Source organism: Oncorhynchus mykiss, chromosome 20 (assembly GCF_057628025.1).
Source record: "Oncorhynchus mykiss isolate SJ-2025 chromosome 20, ASM5762802v1, whole genome shotgun sequence".
Classification (NCBI taxonomy): domain Eukaryota; kingdom Metazoa; phylum Chordata; class Actinopteri; order Salmoniformes; family Salmonidae; genus Oncorhynchus; species Oncorhynchus mykiss.
Window position 1 is genome coordinate 29,694,298 of NC_143041.1, and position 27,583 is coordinate 29,721,880.

The 27,583-nt window shown below is 44.0% G+C and overlaps 1 protein-coding gene across 1 annotated transcript; it reads left to right on the forward strand.

Moving 5' to 3' along the window:
• On the forward strand, positions 1 to 27,583 carry cdc42ep4b (CDC42 effector protein 4b). Its single transcript, XM_021576247.3, has 2 exons — positions 1 to 130; positions 22,798 to 27,583. The coding sequence occupies exon 2, from the start codon at positions 23,031 to 23,033 to the stop codon at positions 24,051 to 24,053; it is 1,023 nt and encodes a 340-aa protein (XP_021431922.1). The 5' UTR covers positions 1 to 130; positions 22,798 to 23,030; the 3' UTR covers positions 24,054 to 27,583.

Here is a 27,583-nt window from a genome sequence, read left to right on the forward strand (position 1 = left end):
CTCAGAGAAAGGAGTGGGAAGGACTGTTTTGTGCGCCACTGCACTACAAACTTGACGGACGTACATGAGGACAGCGCACCGATAACTTATCTTGTTGCTGGGCTGGTGGGAAATTCATAACACTTTGGAGGTGAAGTACTCAGATTTAAAAACTATTTTTAAGGATATTTGATTCTGTGAAAGGATGAGATCCATTGTCCTTTAACAGCGGTTGTGTCCTCTCTACTAACGTGACATGTAATCCTTCTCTGTTCAAGAGCACAATTGTGAAATTCAACTTTCTCTTATCTAATTGGAATTTTGTTAACCTCCCTGTCAGGAAGTGAAAGTAGCATTATAATTGTGGATCTATTTGTATGGTTTGAACTGCTGAACAGCTTGAATACTGATTTTTCTGTTTATTTTTTACACTTTTCATATTTTATTATTGAGGATCATAACATCTTTCATTTTACTTTCAAATAGCTTCACTGTTGAATCGGAGGACAACGTTGGTAGATTATACTTTTTCCTTTTACATTTCATTTGAACGTCAAATATGTTTGCGGGAAATCCCAGCGACTTGCAGCTTGTTCAGTTTGACTGGCTGGTTCGTTTATGGGAGACGGTAGTCCATTGTGCGTTAACTATGAACCAACCACACAGGCTAGGATTCCCCCTTTTCTCTTTATCAATGTCTGTAACTCCACCCACCGCAGAGTATGTTCAAAATATATTATCATCTCGGTTAGTTTTGATAAGACCCCCATCAGTACAACAATTGAACCTCACCTTGGGTGATCTGGTTGTCTGAAAGTTGTTTTCTGCCACTTTAAATGAATGACCTACAGGATTAATGTATGTGTTGCGTAGGCCCAGCTTTGTTACTTCTATAGTACAGTAGCGTGTGCTGGCTGCATTCATTGAAGCGGGAGATATGTGACTAGTAGGCCCAGGTGCAACATTGCTCAGCATGTTGTTTACAAGGCGTTTTGAAGTCTTGGATGGACAGATCTGTGAGAAGATCAAAGTAATGTGAGGTACTTGATTCCTCCTTTTTATTGTATGAACTTTATTTGAGCATAAGAGGATATGGAGAGGCTTAAATGTTTATTTGAGATGATGAAGTAGTTTATTTTGAGTGAAAAAAAACATTAACACTCCAAATGACTAGTTTGTTAATATTGTAGACGGAATGTCCTGTAGGACTTGGCTATATGCTTGGCTTAATCTGAAAATGGACGATGTGGTATAGTGCATCACTGATCCATTAGTATGACCGGTTACACAAAAATTACTCTACGTGGGGAAACGATGAGCATCATCATCGCATGCCATTTTGAACACGATTAGAAATGTACAAAAAGCGAAACAGATGCTTCTGTTTCGCAACAGAGTTGATGCTTGTGTTTATTATTCAAAGTTTTCCCTGAGTGTCTCTCTCCTCTTCCACAGCCATAATGCATGTTTTTCCAGTTCATTATATGTGCCCTGAGGCAACTTGGCCCCCCTCTTGTTCCTCAGTGGATGGGTATCACATCAGCTGAGTGATTTCGATTAGCCCTGATGGATAATTACAGTAACTGGTATTGCGTTGTGTTTGAGTCATCATGCACTGTAAGTATTTAGGGGAATTATCAGCTGTAAACAGTATCAGCCATAACATAGCCCCCACTTGACCACGTATTTTCTCAATACAAGTTCAATAAGTATGCATCTACGCCTCCCTTCTCGTAGCAACTGTTATTCTAAACAAAAGTATTGAGACGTGTTGACAAATGAGCTGGGTTTTGGTGTTGGGTTGCACTGCTTTATTTGAAGCTGTGTGATTGATGGTGTCTGGGTCTCTTGGTAACCCCTCTCTACTCAGCTGTACTGGATTCTAAGGTCAGTGTTTGGCATTTAGCAGACAACCTCACCCCATGACACCTGGAGAGGAGATGTGCAAGAATGGGGAACTGAAAGTGATGCAGTGTGGGTGTTCTAGCTCATGGACAGACAGACCGACGCTGAACTAGAGGAGCTGTGTGCCTGTCCTGTCCTCGCAGGCTTTCTAGCTGAGCTTTAGGGAGAGTGACACTGCATCGATGTTCACACTTCTCTCTCCCGTTCTCTTTATATCACTCTCTACTAACCAACCCTAACCTACTATCGATCTCTTCCTCCCCTGCTCTCCTCTTACAATTTGGTGTGCTGTTTTGACAGTTGGCACACACTGCAGACCCCTCCTCAACTCTGCCTCAAAAGTCTCTCTGGGTCTCCCAGTGATCGTTCCATCCCAATCTATTGTGTGTCTATTAGTGTGTGTCATCTCTCCCGGAGTCTAGCTGCTTTATAGCTGCATGGGACCTGCTGCCCGCTGGTCTGTGTTGTGAAGGCTGAGGCTCCTGCACAGTAAAGGGGCTCAGCTGGCTACCTGCCCAGTTCTGCTCTGCACTTCTCTGAGGTCATGCTTTCCCTACAGTCTGCACCACTGGAGAATGAGGGAGGGAGGATTCAGACGCATTGACCACGGCTGCTTTTCATAAAACCGCTGACTTCAGGCGTCTTTCAGTCAAATTGTGTACATTTTCTTGAGTTGCCAAACAAATTCCCCAGTGATCTCACTGTGAGTCAACGAGTTCAGTGGAAGTTGCATTGTCCTCAAAGTGATTCTTAGGGCTGTAGACCGATACTCATGGCCCATAAGACCAATTTGAGTAATTATTTTTTTTTGTGTGCACTTGTTTGTGTAGCCTACTTGTGTTTTATTGATTCATGTTTTGGTCAAACATATCTGTTTGGGCTTCTTGTGGTCAATTTGCAGTCTACAAATAATTTGTAATTATGTTCCGGCACGGGGCTGAATCTAGTTGATGATCCCTGTCCTAGGGTAAGATGGGAATACCCCTGCTATAGGCCCTGCTAGTGTGTGCACAAGTTCTTGTGGTTGATAACAGGTTACTCGTCTTGGTTATATTCCCTCCTGTTGATCTTGGACATTACTGGAGTCCCAGACCAGGGATATTGTGTCTTGCACAGTTACAGGAACTACCTTTCTCCTGAAAGGGAAGCAGATGCCTTTGAACTTCGATGTCTTGTCGAGGGCACATAACCGTTGAACCCTTTTCCACATTGAAGTAAGAAACCGTTTAACTTGAAAATGGACGTCTTTGTACTTTTGGGGTGTTTGAACTTTACCTGTTTGAACTGAATTTTTATGGGCCTTAGCCATCTTCACCTGCTGCTACTTGAATGAGTATGAAATGTTTCTGAAATTGCAAGGTGCCTCATTTCTAAACCATGTGCCAGTTTTAACACAAGTTGGCATTTATAAAAATGTAACTCAACTTGAGAATGTGCTCACCTCCCTGCAGACTTTAGACCATGCGTACGCACATCTGCGAGTTGCTGCAATATTGCAAGTAAGTATCTTGTGCAAATGGGGGAAATTATGAAAAGCATCCATAATAATTAACAGGGAAAGGTATTAACAAGAATGCAACAATTTGCTGTTTACTGAGAAGAGAACAAACAATTACACATAGGAATCTTATAATTAGACATACAAATAATTTTCTAGTGTAATTGCATTTTGTATTTTATTTGCCTGCCCTACAATGTTTCAGAATTCGCGCTCAGTCCATCATATTTCGGTTTGGGGAGAAAAGTCCGCTGAATGTTTGAATTCAATTTTTTTTTTTGTCATGGACAAGTCCACAACAATTTGCCATTGTTTTCTCTTTCAGAAATTGACCATCCTTTTCCAGGTGCAGCTAAAGATGAAAACATTCTGCTAGTACAGTAAATAGACCCGTAGCTACAAACTATTTAACAGTATGGGTAGGTCACAGTATTGCTGTGAGATAGGAGCGCGACGTCGTTGCCTATTTAATCTTAGAGCCTAAACAAAAGCAGGACATATAAACACAATCTGTTGATAAACTAAATATTGAACAACGATCCTTCTTTTGCATGCTGTGGCCTAGTGCCAATAGTTCCAAATTATACAGCAAATAAAGGGCATTATTGTCACCATAAGGTGACTGAGTTTCCCGGGCAGAGTTTTAATGCTCGTTCACTCATGCAGTTTTACGGCAGGTCTGATGTATAACGGGAAACATGCGTATTTATGGCGTGAGTCTTTTACAAATGTATTTACTGTAATGGACCCTGTCAACTGAGATTGTAGTTAGCTAGCTAACCCTTGGGAAAAAGGCAACCACATTCCAGCTCTTGTCGTCACTAGGCTGTAATCCTATGACCCTCCTCTGAGCTACTTACAGGGTTCTCCTGTGGCTCTGTAGCTCTAGTGCAGTGGGTTACTACAGGTGGCAATTTAGTCAACAAAAATATTGGTCATGTCCGAATACCCATACTGCCGTTCTAAAATAGGCCATTTGATTATGCAGAAAAGGAAAGTGTAATAAATGCGATATTTAGACATTTTAAAGTATATAGTTGATTTTTTAACTAGTTTTTGTTCTCCTTAATAAAATGACTTCGTATTGCATCGTAGGTTACATCTTTGAAAACGGAAGTATTTTTTTGGAGGGGGGGCATTTCTGTTTTCTCACTGAAAAGTGTTTCTTGTTCTCTTGGCCTTCGTCAGCGCTTTTAAAGTAAATACTAAACCATTTGTTTTTATTTCTGAATGTGACGGGACTGGGGCTGCAGCTGCGTTATTCATTGCCATGTTAATCTTTTTACTTGAACATGGATTGTTTTAGTTTACAAACTAAAACAATCTCGGGGCTCCCGAGTGACGCAGAGGTCTAAGGCACTGCATCTCAGTGCTAGAGGCGTCACTACAGATACCCTGGTTCGAACCACTTCAAAGTGGACTCGACATTTTTATTTTATTTTTTAAAAGATTCAGTGATCAGCACAATTTTAATATTAGCAGCACAATTTAAAATGAGCAGTACAGATGCGAAGTACAGTTCTGTACAGCAGTGGGAAGGATGCGCTGAACTTGTACATCCTACATCAGCTGGTGAGCTGCGGGGGAGCAAGCAATGAGGCACATCGCGCAGGCAACTCTTGCTTTCCCGTAGCTAACCAGTCACCAGCCTTCTAGTTTAGGAGCCACATTTAGTTGCAAAACATTCTCTAGTTAACTACCCTTGGTTAAGAAACAGAAGCTGCTTTACGAAATAAAAACAATAACAGCATTGAGTTTTTAAAGATAAAACCACAGTTTAGCTATGTTTTTTTTTCTTTCCCTTGAGTATAGAAAAATAGGCTGTCTTTGAATATGTAGTCTTGCTCAACTCTCCCACTTTCTCCACTGCATTGCATAGCCAGGTTCTGTAGCCAAGTCTATCCTTTTCGTCAGAGAAACGGCTTGATTCTAGCCCTTACCGTTCAGCATTTTTGTTCTTTCTATTGAGCATTTTGTTGGCAGGATTTTACATTGATAAAGCATATCATGGGCCATTTTAAGGTGAGGCTACTCGCGGACCGGACCGTAAACCATTTGTTCAGGCTACACCATGTTCAGTTATCTTACTTCATTAGCTAGCTATGGCTAACAACCTTGGGCAAGTTCAGCAGGACGCAACTTTTTTTAAACTTTCAAGTAGAACAAAATATGTTAAGGAATAATGTTGGCGCTATTCATAGATTTCTATCTGCAACGTTTGAGACTGTCTTGCAACTGAACGTGGCCCTGGTAACATTACCAGTAGCTTATATGCAAACATTTGGTGGCACAGAAAGGAAAAGGGATAGCAAACAATTTATTGAAAAATGCATCTTGCCACTACAATAAACATTATCTTACTGGGTAAATAACTTAGTTATTAGTTCATGGGGACCCAGTGACTCCGACTTGAGCACCTGGACCACAGAATTCAAGGACTCTGACTTCAACCATGGACTCATGACTCGGACGTGGACTCGTGCACAGGGGACTTGGGACTTGATTCGGACTCTAGGTTTAGTGACTTGACTACATCACTGGGCGAAACAGTCATTAGCTCCCGTTCTACTTTTGGACAGCAATGTGGCTGAGGCGTCTGTCAACATTGTTAACAATTGTGTGACTGAAGTGCAAACCATTCTACTTTGCCAATACTTGTGTCTGTTCTGTATTTAATGTACAATGTCTATGTAGGCTGAATTTACATGGCAAGATAATTCTTATGTTTGTCATATTTCTGCGGTTGGGAAGAGAATAGGATGTCATGCAGAAAGATGTTGGTAGAACAAGGCTATGTATGGAAGTCAGTGATGTTATGTTGACTATAGGTTCATGATGCAATACAAATGTGATGACTAAAATGGCCCACTGTTTGTCATTTTGACAACCGCACTAAAATCATTATTCAAATGTGACCTAATGATATTTTAGTCAAAACGACGTTGACTGTTACGGTGACCGTATTACCGCCACGAATCATGGCGGCAGTCAAATTCCACGTGACCGTTTTAGTCACTGTAATTGGGCTCCTTCAAGCTCTGATGCTGCTGATGGTCTTTTACTAGCCTACCAAACTTGCTAACTGCCTGGTACTCCACACTATTGTCCCTCTAATCACTCTGACATCAATGCAAATGTATTCAAAAATTGAATCAAACACTTCATGGAAGCCCATGAGGTCATGTTGCGCCACATTTCTGTAGACTGTGAAATTGCGTGCAAGGTTTTGATGGAATCTATTAGAAAGCGGAAGATCCCCATCTGCTTTCTATTGGCTAGGCCTACTATAATTATTTCTCAACTTTCTTAATATTAAGCACATTGCTTATATTTACAACAGGAGTATAGCCTACTTGGCTGGCATTAAAATGAACCATGGGAAAAGCATCCTCCATTCGCTATATAAATGCATAGATGACATGTATCCCCCCTGCTCCTTTCTTGAGACCGGTGCAGGATGTGGTCCATTGTAAATCAAAACTAATTTCACACGTGTATATGAAAAGACAAGATTAAATCAAGAATAGTCTCATGAGTGACAATATTAGCCTATCACTTGTGAATGATACATTATCACTTGTGAATGATACATTATCACTTGTGAATGATACATTATCACTTGTGAATGATACATTATCACCTGTGAATGATACATTATCACTTGTGAATGATACATTATCACTTGTGAATGATACATTATCACTTGTGAATGATTCCCAGCTTGTGTAGTAAGGCAAAAAACAGCGTATGCCTTTTTTGGAGACTTTTTCTAATCATAGTCACACAACTCATGTAACTATCCCCATAGGCCTATATGTTTTAATACGGTTTGTATCACAACTAAAGTGGCCAAATGACCAAATAAAAACAAGCACAATCTGCTTTACAAGGGGTGTAGAGCCTAACTGTTTTTTAGGGGGCATTAAGGCCACATAAAGGGGATGCCTCCGGGAAATTCGAGGCATTATCAAGTACTTGTCAAATTGTAAATGAGAGACTGATGAAGTGTGTGCAAACTGTGCAAAAAAACAACAAAGCAGAGCTCATGTCTTTCATGCAACTTATTTCAAGTTATTGATCATATTATGCAGCCTTAGAATGTATTAAAAATCAGAACTAAAGTGTCATAAATAACTCTAAATGAAGCATAATAATAATAACCTGTTTCTTTTGTTAACCGCTCGACACACTCCCTCAAATCGACTGGAGAAAATATCCTTTCTATTTTGTTCAGCTAGGTTCTGTTGTTCTGTTGTATTCTTCATACTAAACTGCTCAAAAAAATAAAGGGAACACTAAAAGAATACATCCTAGATCTGAATGAATGAAATATTCTTATTAAATACTTTTTTCTTTACACAGTTGAATGTGCTGACACCAAAATCACACAAATTATCAATGGAAATGAAATGTATCAACCCAAAATTAAAGTGGAAAACCACACTACAGGCTGATCCAACTTTGATGTAATGTCCTTAAAACAAGTCAAAATGAGGCTCAGTAGTGTGTGTTGCCTCCACGTGCCTGTATGACCTCCCTACAACGCCTGGGCATGCTCCTGATGAGGTGGCGGATGGTCTCCTGAGGGATCTCCTCCCAGACCTGGACTAAAGCATCCGCCAACTCCTGGACAGTCTGGTGCAACGTGGCATTGGTGGATGGAGCGAGACATGATGCCCCAGATGTGCTCAATTGGATTCAGGTCTGGAGAACGGGCAGGCCCGTCCATAGCATCAATGCCTTGCTCTTGCAGGAACTGCTGACACACTCCAGCCACATGAGGTCTAGCATTGTCTTGCATTAGGAGGAACCCAGGCCAACTGCACCAGCAGTTGGCCTGGGGGGTCTGAGGATCTCATCTCAAGGGGTCTGAGGATCTCATCTCAGTACCTAATGGCAGTCAGGCTACCTCTGGCGAGCACATGGAGGGCTGTGCGGCCCCCCAAAGAAATGCCACCCCACACCATGACTGACCCACCGCCAAACCGGTCATGCTGGAGGATGTTGCAGGCAGCAGAACGTTCTCCACGGCTTCTCCAGACTCTGTCACGTCTGTCACATGTGCTCAGTGTGAACCTGCTTTCATCTGTGAAGAGCACAGGGCGCCAGTGGCGAATTTGCCAATCTTGGTGTTCTCTGGCAAATGCCAAACGTCCTGCACGGTGTTGGGCTGTAAGCACAACCCCCACCTGTGGACATCGGGCCCTCGTACCACCCTCATGGAGTCTGGTTCTGACCGTTTGAGCAGACGCATGCACATTTGTGACCTGTTGGAGTTCATTTTGCAGGGCTCTGGCAGTGCTCCTCCTACTCCTCCTTGCACAAAGGCGGAGGTAGCGGTCCTGCTGCTGGGTTGTTGGCCTCCTCCACGTCTCCTGTACTGGCCTGTCTCCTGGTGGCGCCTCCATGCTCTGGACACTACGCTGACAGACACAGCAAACCTTCTTGCCACAGCTCGCATTGATGTTCCATCCTGGATGAGCTGCACTACCTGAGCCACTTGTGTGGGTTGTAGACTCCATCTTATGCTACCACTAGAGTGAAAGCACCGCCAGCATTCAAAAGTGACCAAAACATCAGCCAGGAAGCATAGGAAAGGAGAAGTGGTCTGTGGTCACCACCTGCAGAACCACTCCTTTATTGGGGGTGTCTTGCTAATTGCCTATAATTTCCACCTGTTGTCTATTCCATTTGCACAACAGCATGTGAAATGTATTGTCAATCAGTGTTGCTTCCTAAGTGGACAGTTTGAATTCACAGAGGTGTGATTGACTTGGAGTTACATTGTGTTGTTTAAGTGTTCCCTTTATTTTTTTGAGCAGTGTATAAGATAATGCCACATAATTCTAAGCAAATCTTGTCTGCTAAATGAACTAGTGTAGCCCACAGCCTTATGGCATTATGTTCTTCTGAAATAAAACATTTCTTCATATCATGCTTCTATAGACCTCTCCTTAAACGAATAATGGATTTAATGTGATGGTGTAGGCTATATTAAATGGATTGATTTAGATTTTTTTTATGTAGATGTTCCAAAGGTCTGCATCAGTGGCTTGTAGGCTGTGTGTGGAAGCCATGAGATGCAAAATGTGTTTGTTAATTAACGGTCAATTACCGTGAGACAGGCAGTTATTTGCTTGACAATCACCGACTGACAATTTTCATGGCTTCCACAGCCCTACTATGACTAAACAAAATGAACACTGGTTACAACCCCATCAAATGCTCTGGGCCTTGCCGTAAAGGACAGAGTTTAGCCAGGGATAGGTAGGATGATACTCAGAAGCTAGCTGGCTCTTAATGCTGTGTCGAGATGCACCTGATTTCTATACAGTGCATTCCAAAAACCCTACCTGCGTTTGGTTACGGTCAATGTAATTTGACAAGCATTTAGATACATTTCCAGCCAAACCGGCTATGTATGAATCTGTGGTTCAACACTACTCCGGGCTGCTGTATTCAGTTTCTGCTTGAAGATTGATTGTGATCTAATGGTTGTTGGACTACTGGTTATACTGTAGCACTTGACCATCAGCTATTTTACACACAGCTTCTACAGTACAGTTTTTAGCCTGAAGTCTAGGTTTGAATGAAGCTGTGAAATTTCTGATAATACTACCTTATTAGCATGTCCTGAGCTCAAAAGAAAAGACAAAAAGTTATAATTTTCCCAGGGTGAGTCACGTCCTGAGGCATCATTAGTAGTTTGTGGGACTGTCACTTGTCACAGTACAATACATTCCTTGCTTCACCATGAAATGACACAACTCGACACACCTGTCCTACTCTGCTCTACCCATTCACTGGAATCTGTCACCGAACACCCGACCCTCCCAACATGTTTTGAAACATTTGTCACAGCCACCCAGTGATTTGAGCATTCCAGCGAAGACTCCACCTGAAAGGAGATGCATACCTGCAGCTGGAGTCATGAAACCCAACCTCGACCGTACCTCACCAACACACTCTTGGGAAAGAGAACCCTGAGTCTTTATGCCATCTCATTTTTGTCTCCATAAATTGGCTCTATAGTCCAAAAATGGTTGACTTTGGTGGGGGGGACATCAGTGTCTCGTCAACCAAATTGAACAGTGTTTTAGAGTTGTGTTTGTGTTCTCACGGTCATTACAATATGTCATTGATGCAGCAGTGTTTACACTTTTTGTAGATTCCAAGTTGAATTGTCCCTCCTTATGGTGGGACTCGGTTGTCTGTGTCCTGATTTGATAAAAGGTCTCTATGGAGACCAGGTTAACCATTAACCCTGACCGGGTTAACTCCCTTCAACTCTGACACACCGCCACTGCTTTGACTGGCCTAGTAGCCGGGCAGCTGAGCAATAAAGTGTAGGCTAGACGCTAGAGGAGTCCTATGTATTCAAAACACACATTGTGCTGAGTAGTGTGCATCTGGTCTGTCCATCAGTGCAATGCTATGGTCTGTTCACAGTTCAGTGGTTCTCCATTGTTCCCTCTCATCGTTCTCTCCCTCCGTATGGGCTTAGAAACCGGAGGTGTCTCTCAAGCGTAGGCTTCAGCTGCTGAAAAGACAAAGGAATGCCGTCATCTCTCCCCAGTGGTCTCCTCTGTGCTAGCCTTGGACACTCCATTAGAGGGCTTATCCATCCCATGACTCCTAGACCACTGAGCCCCTAGGCCTGTCTATATAGGCAGGAGTAACACTACCCTGATGAATTAATATCTCTAATAGTCCTTTGTCTGTCAGCAGTATCCTTGTCATGCATTTCCTTTTTACTCTGTGTGAATATGAATAGAGGGTGTTCTGGGCTGGATTGGCCGGGTATGTCCACTGGGTTGGTTCTCAGGAGATGGCCGTGTGTGTGTGTCCTGTATGTGGAACCCTGTTAAGGTTTGGCTCCCGTCTCCCTTTACACTGGAAGCACTGCTTTGTCGGTTCGTCAGTTCCACTGGCTTTGTGGTAGCCTATAGGGACAGACTGGGGCAGTGTTTGCGTGTGCTTGTTAGCCGTGAGAGAGCGCGTGTTTACATCTTAGTCTGACTGTGAAGAATCACTTCAAATCACCTTGCAATGCACCCCAAATAACTATTTTTATTTTTTATTTTTTTAAATGTATCCCCAATTTCGTGATATCCAATTGCGATCCAGTTAGGATCTTGTGTCATCGCTGCACCTCCCCAACGGGCTCGGGAGAGGTGAAGGTCGAGTCTTGCCTCCTCCGAAACATGACCCGCCAAACTGCACTCCTTAACACCCGCACGCTTAACCCTGGGATCAAACCTGGGTCTGTAGTGACGCCTCAAGCACTGCATTAGACCGCTGCACCACTCGGGAAAGCCCAACTAGCTACTCATTATGTGATCAAGATTAGCGATTCTACCTCTCGCTTTGCTCAAACACAGTAACACTCAGTGCTGTGTGTGTATGCGTGCGCACTGTGCAAAGCCTTTATGACCATTGACCTCCATATGGGGCTGTGTGAGTAAGGAGCTGTTGATGGACTGAGTTTAATGCGCCCACACACACACACACACACACTCTTATAGCCTGCGGACTAGTGAACATACATGAAGACATTCTCCCAGGGCTCTACTGCATGTGGTCTCACTGTCGTCAAACATAAATCATTTATAGTTTTCTAGGAAATCAGACCTGCTTGTTAGTTGAATGCCAAATCCACACAGAGAAAGATGGTGAGGATAGTTACAGTACAAGGTAACCGAATGAGACTGTGTGATAGGAGTGGTATGTGGGTAGAAGAGTGACTCGTCTGGCTGATCATGTGCTGCCCACTGATTTTGTGATTAAGTGCCACAGTGTCTCAAAGTATTTGTCTCTATCCATTAGATGTGACACTCGTGGCGTATTTCCTATGAGTATTTACCCCAGTGTTTTATCCATGTCTCACTGGGCCATGGCTCCGGCAGACCTGCTCTAACTTGGGGCAGAAGTAAGGCCACTGGTACTTTTTAGCTCTCAGCCATTGTTAAGTAGTTAGAAAAAACACTCACACACTGCAATATTATTTAAGTTTTAATGTTTTTTTTAATTTAATTTAATTTTTAGAGGCAGAGGTCAGAACAAACGGACCCCACAAGTTTTTAGTTTCTCACTCCTGATGGAAACACAATAACACTAGAGTGTACATTAACATTAAGGTAAAACACTGGCGACCCACTGTGGGGTAAGTCTTAATGGAAAACACCATCTGTCCGAGTATCTGTTCAGCAGGACCTGGCTGGACCAATGCCACTGGTTTGCATCACATTGATCATATTCCTCCATCCTCCCCTGGCAAACGTGTCCTATTCCTCCATCCTCCCCTGGCAAACGTGTCCTATTCCTCCATCCTCCCCTGGCAAACGTGTCCTATTCCTCCATCCTCCCCTGGCAAATGTGTCCTATTCCTCCATCCTCCCCTGGCAAACGTGTCCTATTCCTCCATCCTCCCCTGGCAAACGTGTCCTATTCCTCCATCCTCCCCTGGCAAACGTGTCCTATTCCTCCATCCTCCCCTGGCAAACGTGTCCTATTCCTCCATCCTCCCCTGGCAAACGTGTCCTATTCCTCCATCCTCCCCTGGCAAACGTGTCCTATTCCTCCATCCTCCCCTGGCAAACGTGTCCTATTCCTCCATCCTCCCCTGGCAAACGTGTCCTATTCCTCCATCCTCCCCTGGCAAACGTGTCCTATTCCTCCATCCTCCCCTGGCAAACGTGTCCTATTCCTCCATCCTCCCCTGGCAAACGTGTCCTATTCCTCCATCCTCCCCTGGCAAACGTGTCCTATTCCTCCATCCTCCCCTGGCAAATGTGTCCTATTCCTCCATCCTCCCCTGGCAAACGTGTCCTATTCCTCCATCCTCCCCTGGCAAACGTGTCCTATTCCTCCATCCTCCCCTGGCAAATGTGTCCTATTCCTCCATCCTCCCCTGGCAAACGTGTCCTATTCCTCCATCCTCCCCTGGCAAACGTGTCCTATTCCTCCATCCTCCCCTGGCAAACGTGTCTTATTCCTCCATCCTCCCCTGGCAAATGTGTCCTATTCCTCCATCCTCCCCTGGCAAATGTGTCCTATTCCTCCATCCTCCCCTGGCAAATGTGTCCTATTCCTCCATCCTCCCCTGGCAAATGTGTCCTATTCCTCCATCCTCCCCTGGCAAATGTCACATCCCTATCATCCAGCTGTCACTTTCCAGGGAGAAGGCTGTCTGGCGTGTGTGGGTGAGCGGAGTAACCCATCCCCATCTTCTGGGCCTGAACTGGGCATTCCTGCAAAGTTGCATGGAATAAAACGTGTGTGTGTGTGTGTGTGTGCACACAGTATGCCAGTCAATTTAGTCAGGTTCAATTAAATCAACCCAATGATGTGTGTTATGGTGCTTTGTAGTGTTTGTGGCAGACTCTCACTCAGACCAGCCTATTTACTGATTTTTCAGCTTATCAAACTGCTGTGAATCTGTATTATGGCTGTAGTAAAGAGATATCTGTGAGGCTGTCTGTTGTCTTTGGGGCCAGTTTTTGTTGACATCTGCTGGGGTTTTGAAAGAGCGCACCTTGCTTTTTTAAAATTATCTCATTCTTGTAAGTGAGAGAGCGAGCTACTCAGTTGGAACTCCATGAGTTTCACTGTAACCGTGTGTTAATCAGCAGTAGCTGCTGCGTTGACTGGATTATGCACTGTACAACGCTGGTATCTGCTTATCTTTCTGGTGATTTGGCAACAAAAAAAATCAGCTGCTGCTCCGCTCATTCTGGGGCACAGGCAGAGCAATCGAGCTGGCATGGGTGAGCACTCTGTGCGTGGCTCTCCCATTTGGATGGAGAGCCAATCAGTGTTCCATTGTCCAGTAACGTTGTAGTAATAACTTCACCTGAGTTTTGATGAAATGGCACATTGTCATGGTCTTTTTCCTACTACAAGGGAAACTGTAGCCCAATTCTCTCAGTAGTATGGGCATCTTTTCCAATCTAATAAAGTTTGGGTTCCAGTCTCTCCTTTTATGCAAAAAAGGTTCTATTTAAGGACTAATGTTCGTCCATAATGAAGCAGCTGTTACCTTGTTGAGTGAGTCCATCCCCCTGGTCTGTATCCTCTTAGCTGCTGCTTAGGCCTCTCTGACAGAGGGAGGGGTTCAGATCAAATCTACATTTTATACGTCTCATGCTTCGTAAACACCAGGTGTGGACTAACAGTGAAATGCTTACGGGCCCTTCCCAACAATGCAGAGAGAAAGAAAAATGGAGAAATAATAGAAAAGTGAAACGCGTACTAATAGATACACTTATTAATCTCTCACACACTCAATCCCCTTCTGTGCCCCTCTATGGGGATAATGACAGCAAGCGCTGCATGCAAGACTTGGAGGACAGTGTAAAAGCATGTGTTCATTAACTGTTGGCATGCATTCCTCCTGGGCAGGGGGGGGTAAAGTGGTAACATACCACACCCCTATTGTGTTTGTCTTTGGTTCCCCGTCTGTCTTTCCTTTAGAAAAGTCCCTGTTACTCCACAAGGACAGGGTGGTATGCCTCCTATCCTGGCTGGCCTCCGGCCCTCTGTTGGCTTGGCCCTTAAGGCTTCCGCATGCTTTGGTTCGGCTGGCGCCTAGCCGCGAACGAGTGTGCTCGCATACTCCCTCGAAATACCTTCACTTGGAAAAAGTGTTGAATGACAAACGCTTCATTGAAGAATGAATTTGGCCGATGAACGGGCGTGGACTTCGACTCCGAAGTCTTCGACTTGCCTTGAGAAATAATTTGCGCACGAACAGCCAATAAAACCGTTGTTCAAGACCAAAACGTACCAAAATGTGGTCATAATATATGTTCTGGATGGGAAGCGTGCGACTCCTTTAGGAGGGAATGAGCGGTGGCGGCGTTTCTCACACAGGATGCTATTCATAGAGGTACAACGGAGGGGAATCCAGAGGGAACGCCTCAGGGGATCATCTTCTACAGAGGGAGATTTTGACAAGACTGCATCATCATGTTCATCATCCATTTGATTGCTGGTTATGGCTGAGATCACTTCACACACTGCCCACCCAGGTTTGAACCACACACTGTTTGTCCAACCATGCAAGAGTAGCAGGTTTCTAAAAGCAGTCAACTAGCGCAGCGGGGGGAGGCAGGCGGACTAGTAGTGAGTCTGTTTTTTTTGGAAACCCCTAGCTGCTGACTGATGGCAGGATATGGAAAGATTAAAAACATCTCTCTCCTGCAGTCCGCCACAGGAACACGTGGCTGAAATGTGTTACATGAGATCAACAGTTAACGGTTAGCTAGCAGTGCAGTGGTGAGGATATAACAAGGGATGAACAACAATAAGCTAACCGCAAGTTACATGAGATGGATTTGAACTATGACACTGGGGGAAATGGATAGTGGGTAGGGTGTGTGTGCTGGAGAGGGGGCCACACAGAGTAGAGTAACACACTGCTGGCTAGTTGCTGGTTGAGGCACGCTGAAGTTATGTTCCCTTGTTGAACATGCTCCTGTGGGTTGTTTCTGTGTGCATGCGGCCCGTTAGGTGGGTTTAGACACACACTTCCTATAGTGTTCCTGCTGAGGTGTGTCTATTTACCCAGTCAGCTGTCCAGGCTTGCCTTGCAGAACTCTCTACATCACTTCACCATGCTGTCCACCAACCTCCTGTGTTAATCAGGTAGCCCACACAGACAGGGATAATGTTACTATACCGCTCTCATGCCGTCAGCCTGACCCCCATGCTATAGGCTAAAGTTGTTGAGTGTTTTGTATTTGCCACAGGCTATTGACCTTTTCAAGTGTTTTATTCTACAGGTCATCAGGGTCAGAATAGCCGCTGTTAAAGTTGTCAATTCTGAAGAAAAAAAAACTAGTGTAAACATTGCTCTAGTTCAGACTTTTCTCACTCGCTTCGACTTTAAACGCATTGAGTGAGCGTTGTTGTAAACAAGCTTAGCTGTGGCTTAGCTATGGACAAGCCCTACAGGGATTGACCCTAGTAATTATTTACACATTCTGTTTGCTGATAGTTAGTGATGCCTGAGTCAGTACGGACCAGGAGCTGACGACACCATTTCGCCATATAGGGAGGGATAGTTCTCTCGCTCTTTATTTCCATAGTTCTTTCTCTCTCATTAGTCATATGAAGGCTAGCCTCAGATAACATACCAACACATTTGGTTGTGAAGATAAACTAGAACAGGTTATGGTGACAATGGCAAGTAACTACTCTGAGAACAATGGGACATTACGTAGACAGAACACTCTGTGTACATGTGACACTGTGCCCAGAATAACTATTGTTTACATGGCCACTGTCAGATTATACTTGATATGATATTGACATCATGCCTACGTTCATCGCCCTGAATTCACCATGTAAGAATACTGTTAGATATTTCCTGGAAACGTATCCAGGTCGCAATATTGGTCCAAAATTGTTTGGCTTAGATTCAATGGTTTGTATTTAAGTTACAGGAAGGTACAGGTCTATCCATCAAAACATGAAAAACAAGCAATATCAGGTCTACCTGTTATTACCCATCTAGGTTGGGTTACATGTCTGCTTCACTGCTGACCTACAGTAATGTCCTTAATGATGCAGTTCCATTTAGGAGTTACGCCAGTGTTTTATCCAAAAGGCCCAGACTTTTCTGTTTCCATCTAAGCGGGCCGACACCCAGTGTCTCACTTGGGCCAAAGCCAGGCCGCGGATACTTTTCAGCTTTCATTTACTGAACAATGGCTTAACAACTAAACACCTTCTCACAAAGCAACTGTTTTGATGATTTACATTTTAGTCATTTAGCAGACACTCTTATCCAGAGCAACTTAGTGGATACTTTTATTTATTTTTTATTCTCCAGTACTGGACCCCCGTGGGAATCGAACCCACAACCCTGACGTTGCCAGCGCCATGCTCTACCAACTGAGCCACACTGTGATTTTTAAGTGGAAAGGGGGGTACCTAGTCAGTTGCCCAGCTGAATGTAATTCAACTGAAATGTGTTTTCCGCATTTAACCCAATTATGCAGATGTTGTTGATTCTGCTCTTCACAAGTTCTCACACTGTCAGCCCTAGCTATAGACACACAATTTCCTTAGTTTAACATAAGGGTGTACAGAGCAGCATGTTGTGATATGTGTGGACCTGCAGGGCCCATTAAGGTCCCTGATGGCACCGGAGTTGTGAACTTGTTACCTTTGTTTTAATTAATTTGTCATTTTATTGATGGGCCGTAACAGCTTGCAGCAGCCCCATCCTCCTAATGACATTATCCCCTCAATATGGGTTGTTTCTCAAGGCAGGTCAGTGATGGGGAGGGATGGGGGTAGGGGAGATGAGGGATTTACCAGTTCAAGGTAAACAAAACAGGAATACTCTCATTGGTTAAATGGATTAGGCCCCTAGGAGTAAGAATGTGGCCTCAGTATTCCAAATTACCACAATTTTAAGTAAGTAGCCTTAAATGTTTTTGCCAAACCGACAGTAATGATCTCATGGGCTTGCGTGTACAAGGCATCGTCCAGATGTGATATTAACTAAACATGGGTAATGTAATATACCATGTCTAACATAATTACTGTGTTAGGCCATGAAATAGTTTACCTGAACATGGCTGACACATGTTGGGAGCATGTAGTATGAGCAATGGTTGTGGAACCCTAAAAGGAAACAACATTTTTGTTGTTGTTGATTGAGCAAGAATGTCATCTTTTTCTTATTAACAGCTAACAGCCTATAACAATGTTAACTAAAATGTGACTATGCCCCGTCAGAATTCAATATTTAACAGGAAATAAAGTATGTTACAGTGACTCTGCAGTTGCGTAAGTTCCACTAACTGTTCACAATACACCAGCAGCGCCTTCCCTTCCGCCTCGTGAAAAAGTCATGTTCTCTCTCTTTCTGTTGAAAAATGTAAAGGGCCCAAAAATAGAAGTCGCAGCCCACAACTATGCTAGGTGTGCTTGTTTCTCTCCAAGGTGGTCCAGCTGTGAAAGGAGAGACGGAAGATTGACTTGATGACATTTCTTCTAAAGAGGGATAGTAATCGGTGCGGAACATGATTGGAACATGGTTGTAGGATTGTGGCCTAGCTGGTAAACCAGGAGGATTATCAGAGTAAGAGGTTGATTGTGTGTGATATAGAAGTTAATGGGGACGTTCCTGATTAACAGCACAAGCTAAGCTGTACTGGGCTGGCCGCTTTACACGTCCACCGTAGTTCTAGGAACCAAGGAAAATATGGAGAGAAAAATATCCAAGTTAACACAGTGTGGGTCGGGTTAGCCTTTTAGTATGAATGGGGCATTTGATGACGTCATCCTCTGTGTTGGTGCCCTGGCGCGAGGGCGACCATAACGATCTGTTAATCATTCATAGACCTTTCTGTCAGTTGGATCTGCTATCATGTGATGCTTTGAGTGCTTAAAGATGCACTATGCAGAAGTCACTCTGCCATTTCCTGGTTGCTAAAACTCGAATAGTTCGCATAATTTCAGTTTGTGACAAAATCAGATAGCCTAGTGTAGAGAATCATTGTACCATCTAAAATGCAGTGAAATATTTTCCATAGCCAAACATTTTGTTTCAGCTGTTTTGAAGCTGGTGTACAAAACCTAAACTAAAAGACGAAAAAATTACACTTAAGAACGGGAAGCATTGAAATGCTTTTTAGACTTTGCTTTCAAGTAGAATGATCGATCTATAACTCCCATTTCTATGTGAATTTGGTCGGGTGGCTCCAAAGTGTGTTACATAAAGTCACCATCGCTGGCTAATGCTTTGGCATGACGCTCAGATTCAAAACGCAGATTGAAAAAGAGCACACATTCCACTCATTCTCGTCTCCACCCAGTTTATCTAGTTACTGAAATGAATCTGGACACCATATTGGAAGTTGAACAAAGATTTGTGATGTCATATGTGTTTCTCTAAGTCTGGAGTGTAGCTAGCAGGGCCTGCTCCACTAGTCCAGCTCTGGGCAGCATTTGAAAGAGTACTGAGATGGAATCCAGACCCCGGCTGTGTTTTTAGAACGTGTGGGTGTGGGGAGCAGCATATTTTGGGACATACAGCTTGGTTGTCGATTCCCAAGTGACTACTCTTACCCATCCATGCATGATGTACTAGGCAAAGAATCAAATTGCCTGGCTTTTGCTTTTTAGTAGTATTTTTATAGTTGTCTGGACTTTTCACTGCGTTGAAATGGTGCTCAAAGTTAACTGCCCAGCTTTGTTGCCCCTGGCCTGCAACGAAGGGGCTACAAATAGGCAATCCATTTGGAATGTTTTGAGCTTGATGTGGAATGTCTGTGGCTTCGTCTAGCTTGCATGATTTATGTAAACTCATATTGAAAGGATGTAATTGAAGATGACAGTGCTGCCTGGAGTCTTCTCCTCTCCTTTTGTCATGCATGTGATAATGGGACCAAGTGGTAAAACTGTTGCGATAAGACACTGCTCCCGAACACACACGGGGGGGGATTATGGGCCATTTCTTAGAAGGACCCAAGGTGTGAGGTTCGGCCCTTTTGATATTTGAGGAGAACCGACGGATCTTTTATCCAGAGTATGAATATCTTCTAATGATGAATCACATCAAACGCATTCCATTGCCTCTAGTTTAGCAGTCCTATTGTGGTATTCTACCTCTTATTCCACTCTGAGCCCAACTGGTAGGGACTGAGACATGGCATGCATCCCATATGACACCCTATTCCCTCTATAGTACTCTGCTTTTGACCAGAACCCATAAGGGATAGGATTCCATTTGGGACTGAGATGGTTCTATGGCAGGCAGCCATGAGTAAAAGTTGATGTCACCCTGGAGGGGATAAGGGCCACTATATGAGGCTTACGGGCAGGAAGTTAGCTAGCTGGGCAGCCAAGCAGTACTTGGCCTAAGGTCGCCATGGAGACATGGGCAGAGAACTAGTTAAGGGCAGGGAGAGACACATGAGGAGTCTTGACTGAAATCCAGGACAGGGCACTCTCTGTTGTCAATCCATGTTGCCAAGTCTCTCTAGTTGGCTGCTTCCTCCTGGCCTGGCAAACATGGGCATGGGCACTCTGTGTAGGCTATTACCAGGTAGTAAACTTAACTGCTGTTGCTGACAGTGACATATTGTCTATTGGGAGTCATTTCTTGCTTTTTCTTTTTCAGCCTTATTGAAAATGTCAACCTATTAAATCTTACACTACAATTGGCAAGCAACGTGTTGTTGTATTAAAGTGTTATGATTATATAAGTGGGTTGTCCTTTGCCTGCAGTGGTACACTACACAGCTAAGGTCATAGGCCTGCACATTAAATGAGACCGAGACGCTGACATGTGGAGGAGAAGCAGGCCGGCTGGAGGATTGCGTTCTCATGCATAGTGAGTTGTGTAATAATGTGTCTGGATAATAATGGGTAATGATGGATCACCCTGCAGTAATGTAAGCTAGGCCTACTTAAGAGACTCTTAGCCACAATAGCACACTGTGAGGTTTCACAATTGTGTCCCTTGAAAGCTGTCATGACCAAGCTAATTCGTTTGGTTGTTTTTGAAACAATTTGCGCTTTCATAATGGCTAAAGTGTTTCAGTTGTTGGTGAAGACTTAATAGTTTGTATTAAGTTTCTACTTTTGCAAACCTCTTGTGCAGTCATTCATGCTCAGTTTTTGTCTCCTTGCTCATATAGTTTTCATTGTGTTTGTCTAAATGGGAATTCTTTCTTGAGGGGGCTAAACCTCTACACCCTGAGTCCTAATGACTGAGGAACGATTATTGAATAAAAAGGTTCATCCATGGTAGGCAGACAAGAAGATAATTGAGTTGTCCTTAGGGATGTTCTGTCCTTTTGAAAGGCGAAGAACTGGGTTAACACGGCTATCAAAAAGCTGTCTGTTCTCTCTGCTGCTACAGTTGCCTTTTCAGTCGAATCGGCCCTTGTTGTCTTAGATGTAAATGTTTGAAGGAGACACTGTTTTTGGAATATTGTTACCAGAGGCCCCATTCATCCAGAGGTATGAACACACGAGACCAGAGAGGAGGCCTGTGAAGTGTGTGTGCGCATGCATGCGCTCTGGTTTGAAAACACAAGAGAATGCTTGGATGGCGCCTAGCAGCCACACTTGAGACCGCTGACATCACCTAGGCCTACTCATTTGCCTAGTCGGCCCTATTGCAGGCTGCTACCCTACTTGAGGGAAAAGACGAAAAGCCACCAACTTTGCTGATCTGTCCACTCACACCATTATGTTTTGGGATCGTGTCACCATTGAGCCAGCAATGAAACACTAAGACCGATTGGCCAGGGTAAGCAGATACTCCCCACCAGGTTCTGAAACGGCCCATATTGTCTGGCTTATTGAGTAATAGGCCGGGTTGCAGATCAAAGTATCTGCTGTGAAATCCAGAGCACTTAAGCAGTACATCTCCCAATGGCAGTGCTGTAGGCTTATCAGGGTCCCTGACTCTAATCACAATTTAAGTTCTGAACACAGTGATCAGTCACACCAGGCTTTCAGTAATGCAGGTCACCTTTGACCATATGGACGATGTGGCGGTGGGAGTAAGCTTTAAACAACCTCTTAAAGGTGTCTGAACTGAGAGCCACACACGGAGGGAGAGAAAAAGCCAAGACCGAGTTCATCTGCCAGTGACAGAAGGGTGCGAGCAGAACAATAGTCAGTCGGTGACAGTCTGATCTGTTGCTCTAAATTAATCCAAGCTGCTGAAGAAATGATGTTCCTCTCCATTCCTTTTTCCATCCTGTCTTTATCCCTGGCAGCTGGAGCCACTGGGCTCTCAGTATCCTGGGATCATAGGGTCATGTAACAAAGGGAGGCATGCAGGGGCCCAAATGGGAACTGCAGCAGTGGAGCAGAGTACTGTATTGGCAGCGCGGACTTCAGACGACAGACAGCCGCCTCCTAAAAATTGAAAAGCCAAACTGATTAATATTCCGGCTGCCGCTTTTAAACAATATTTCAACATTTTTGGGAACTTGGAAGTGCCATTTTTAAGAGATCAAGTATGGTCATGAATACCAATGTATTACAATCAAGGACTTGTGTGTTTCCCCGTTTTTTAAACTTGGAAGGTTAACGAGTTTCAGTTAAGTGAGAAAGAAATGAACCACTCAACTGGAGGTTTTATTTAAAAGCCCCGGCCTGGCAACAAAAGTTTCCACATTTGAGGCACAGCGGCATAGATTAAGAAAGTTGTCTTGATTCTGTGATGTTCTGTGAATTCCTCAGATGCAATCAGCAGCGATTGGAAATAGTTGCTGTTTACTGTCATTTCCAGTTTGCTTCCAGTCCAAAGGAATAAAATGACAAAGCCACTCTGTGTTAAGTTAGTTTCCATGTTCCCTGCCAACTTTGAGGATCTGAGTTGGTTTGCATAGGTCTTGTAATGTGGTTTTAATGTGTCCTCTCTTCTGTTATTCCCTTAGGTTGATTTTGTGGATTATCTGCACCAGACCTCAACATAGCTGTTTGCCAGACCACAATGGCTGTGTACTCCAGACACCTGGATTTCTCCTTGCCTTGACAATACAGTTTACAATTAAACGTGAGAAAGACACAAACATCTCATAATACTTAGCATCAACCAGGAGTTTCTTAGTTGAACTGTTTCTGTTCCTGTTGAGTATTATATCACTGAGTGACTTCATCAGACATCACCATGCCTATCCTCAAGCAGCTAACCTCGAACCAGTCCAAGCGTCGCTCCCGAGTCGACCTGACTGCAGAGATGATCAGCGCCCCTCTCGGGGACTTCAGACACACCATGCATGTGGGTCGTGGCGGAGATGCCTTTGGGGACACCTCATTCCTCAGTACCCGGTCTGGGGAGCCCCCTAAAGAACCAGCTCCAGAGGTGCAGCAGAGCTCCCCTGGACCTGTCCCCAAACCAGGCCTGCTGTCACGAACCTTCAGGAGCAGTAAGCGCTCCCAGTCGGTGAACCGTGGCGAGAACGCGTTGGCTCCCCCTGGTGGCTCGCCAAACTTTGTGAAAAATGCCATCTCCCTGCCCTACCTCAACGACGAGGACGCGGGCAGGACGGGCGGTGGTCCCCCGATGCCCAAGAGCGTCTCCTCCAGCCCTCTGAAGAAGCTGCCCGAGGTCGAAGGAATCAGAAAACCGGTCAACGGTGCCGCGGCCATGGACCTGGAGTTCGATGAGCGGAACTTCGGCGAACTGACTGACCTGCCACCGTCCCATCTTCGAGGTGGTGGGATGAAGCATGCGGAATCCATCATGTCGTTCCACATCGACCTGGGTCCCTCTATGCTGGGGGACATCCTCAGCGTCATGGAGAAGAAGGGCTGGGAGGAAGACGACCTAGGATACGAGGAGGGGAAGGGCAGCGAGGGCCGTGGGTCACCCCCCCTCAGTCCTCCCACCACGGAGGACAATGTTGAGGACCAGGTGGATCTACAGCCGCCAGTCAGGCCCCCACGCAGCACCTATCCACAGCAGAAAATCATGGCAGACCCCCCCTACACTCCTCCCAGGAACTACCACAGCCACCTGGACAGCTGCTCTTTTTCCTCTTCCGGCTCCGCCGCTCTTGAGGAGAAACCACTCCACCACCTGCAGGAGGGGGACACGGACAGCGCCAAGTACAGCTCTCCAGGTGTTGGGGGGGAGGATGACAAAGATTTCTCCTTTATGGACGAGGACGAAGATGAAATCAGGGTGTGAAACAGAACAGGGCTGTAACACCACCGACACAGAACGTGATTTATAAAGACACCAGAACATGGTTTACGAGGACACGGATGGAGACTAGTATTCTTCATGAGTTTTGAAGCTAGTACAAGCCTGGGAGGGAAGGGTTGGTGCACCTACATTTTTACATATGGATCTATCCAGAGAATCTCTAATTGCACACCTTATTCTGCTTTACTTCCTGTATTAAGATTCAATCACTCACCATCTGTTACTGAGCCTTATTCACTCCAGTGTGTGTGTGTGTGTGTGTTCTACAGTTCATGGAAACAAAATGCCTGTCCTATGAGTCCTTTTACTCTAGCCATTACGGAATTCCACACACACACACACACACACACACACACACACACACACACACACACACACACACACACACACACACACACACACACACCGGGTATTGGTTTGAGGGTTTCCTTTTGTAGAAATATGATCTGTCATTATGATGATCTAATCCCACAGTTCCAATATGTCATCAGTGTGTTAATGCTTTAAGGGGGCACATCTCAAGGATCTCAACCCTCATATCCACTTATATCCAACATGAACATATCCCACCCACGCCCCCATTGTCTTTTCATCCAGAGGATTTCCCTTCCCTAACATTCCTTATAGTGCATTAATAAGGAAGGGAAAGCCAACCACCCAACCAGCGGTCACTGATTGTCACACTGATCGTCACATTCTTTAACAGCGGAAGTATGGAGGTTGACCGAGGTCACTTTTGATCAAACGGCAGTCCTCCTCGAGGGAGGTGTGATGCGTTAGGTGGAGGCCGGGTCATATGATGTAATGGGATGAACGGTATGTTTCTCACACAGCTTTGGAGGGGGGAAATAAAATGAAGAACAGAAAAGTATCCCAGGGTTTAGCTAGCGTAGCCGCATAGCCTTGGGGCCTTGAATTACTTGTGTGTGTTGAGTGAAGTGAGAATCGTGAGATGCAGTTAAAATATTGGTTTGTTAATGTTCAGTTTTTTTTCCCGTTTTTTTTTTCCCTCCACGTTTATACATTGTATGCACATACATAATTGATAAGTTGGTCTTCTAGCAGGTTCTAAATCAATGTCACAACTTGGTGGTTCATTATTCTAACCATTAGTCAGCTTTAGTGTCAACTGTTCACTTACAATGGACCAGTTTTCTAAACACACTCTATACATACCCAGCACACTCTGATGTCATAAATGAGGCAAAAGTTTCATTTGTTAGAAACTACTTATTGGATGTGCCCCGTTTTAAGTCACCATCATTTTGATTTATAGGGAGCTTTGTTAAAGTTAGGCTTGGATGAACTAAAGATCTCCCAAATCCTCCCTAAGGTACTATCCAACCCAGTGAGCCAATTTAGGCCTTAGCTTTGGAGTTGTTTTGTTAGGCCATGAGTCCATGACACTTTGTTAGCTCAGATCAATGGACTCAGTAGAAACATAGAAACACACACAACACTGATCTGTCATATATCCCCTGCTAGCACTGCCAAGGTATAGCAAGATGGCTCACTCCCTAAAACACTATTGTACATAAAGAATCACTTTTATTTTATTTTCATGTACATTTTTTTTCTCTTTTTTGTTTTGCTTGACTTATTATTAAGGACAAATGTACATTTTGCGAAGAAAATTTGCCCTTTTTGTTGCCGCTATCATGTCCAGTAGCACTTTTTATTGTACATATGTTTTAGAAACTGATTTTTAAAAGACAATTTTACAGGAGCAGAGAAAGTGGTTGTGAACAAGCGTGGTGACCGTGCAGTAGTAGACTGTCATGTCTACAGATGTAGGATCTTAATTTGAGCCAGTTTGCTACAAATAATCCTGCAGCAACAGGAAATGGGAATTACATTAGGAAATGTGGATTATAGTTCATCTACATTTTTGTAAGGGTTGAATCATTTTTCATAAGGGTAAATCAAGTCTGACATTTCAAAGTGGAAATTAAACTTCAAAGCCTTTTTAAACCTTGAATACACTACAACTTTTACATGTTCTGCAACAGGGTGATCTAATTAAGATACTATATCTGTATGTGGTCATCTCTTGCCCCACACATACCACAGGCTTGTAGGATCAGCAGGTTAGGAGCAAGAGGAGAGACGTCTGAAGGGAGGAGGATATAAGTAATAAGAGAACACTAGTGACAAGTGACTGTTACCCACCTCTCTCCATTGCGCCATGCAGGCCTGGGCTACTGTAGGAGAAGATTGAATCAACACCATCTGGCTTCGCTCCACCCTCTCATTCATAAACATATTTGGCTGATTGGTCGGTAACTGACCCAACGACTCATCCATTCATGAGTCACATGTCTGGGAAAGGACAGGTGCACCTGTTTAGTTTCTCCTACAGTTGTGCATCCCAAATGGCACCCTATTCCCTATATAGAGCACTACTTTTGACCAAGGCCCATATAGCAAATAGGGTTCCTTTTGAGATGCATGCAGTGTGACTAGGTCCCTACCCCTCACTCACATTCATTAATTTGGTCAGATTATGATCTCATCTGTTATGGTAAAACAGGAAGTACCTGCTCAATCCTTCCTGGATCCCTGAGTAATCTATTGCCTTTATGCCTGTGAAAGGAAATTATATTTGTGACACTGGGGGAGCACTGTTCTTGTTTCCTGTTATGGCGTTGGTTGGACGAGGGAGGGGGGGCACACATTATCCTATGGTGTTGAAGTGAGGGTAGGGACAATTCCAGGATGTGACATCACTCAGCCATGCGTTCATGCTATGCATGTCAGTTCCATGTGTACATGTCTGTATTAAAGAGATCAGTCGAGTTCATTGATTTAAAATGACCAGATGTAAATGTGCCAATTATGTAATAGTCAACCTTTTGACATTTTGATTTTTGAATGACACATTTACAGGCTACAGCAGTATAGGCTACTTACGATAATTCTCAGGCCTCTCGCGCTGTTAATTTGTAAATGGGTCAAATTTGGGATTGCTTTGTTATTTGAAACTCTGTTGCTTGTTCCATTTGTTGTAGAATTTGTCCATGGAAAGTGGGTTGAGCTGCTGTAATCTCTTATCTGTTCTTACCCAATATGGGGATATTTTCATCTGTCAAAACACTCCTTCCTATTCACCACCATGTTATTTGCTGCTGATGAGAAGTAGTTAAATACTAATTGTATCATCTATGACAAATGGTGACTATTGCTATGTTTCGTTATAGGCATTATGGCATAGTGACGCTAATGTAAGAGCCATCAGAAGGTAATGTGGCTTTCAACTGCAAGCGGATTTCAGTGTCCTGGCCTGATGCCTGTGGTAAAAAGGGGAAAGGATTGTTCTTTTTCAGTCTCAGCTGTAGAATGTTACATTTTATTTTCCTTCTGTGGCTACAGTTTTTATGCCAAGTATGTGCTATTTTTCTTCTTTCTCTCGTTCTACTGTATATTAATATATATTTACCTCCCTCACTCTTCCTCTTCTGAAATAACAGCTATATTTTTCAATAAAAAGAGAAAGCTGGTAATCTTTACCAGGA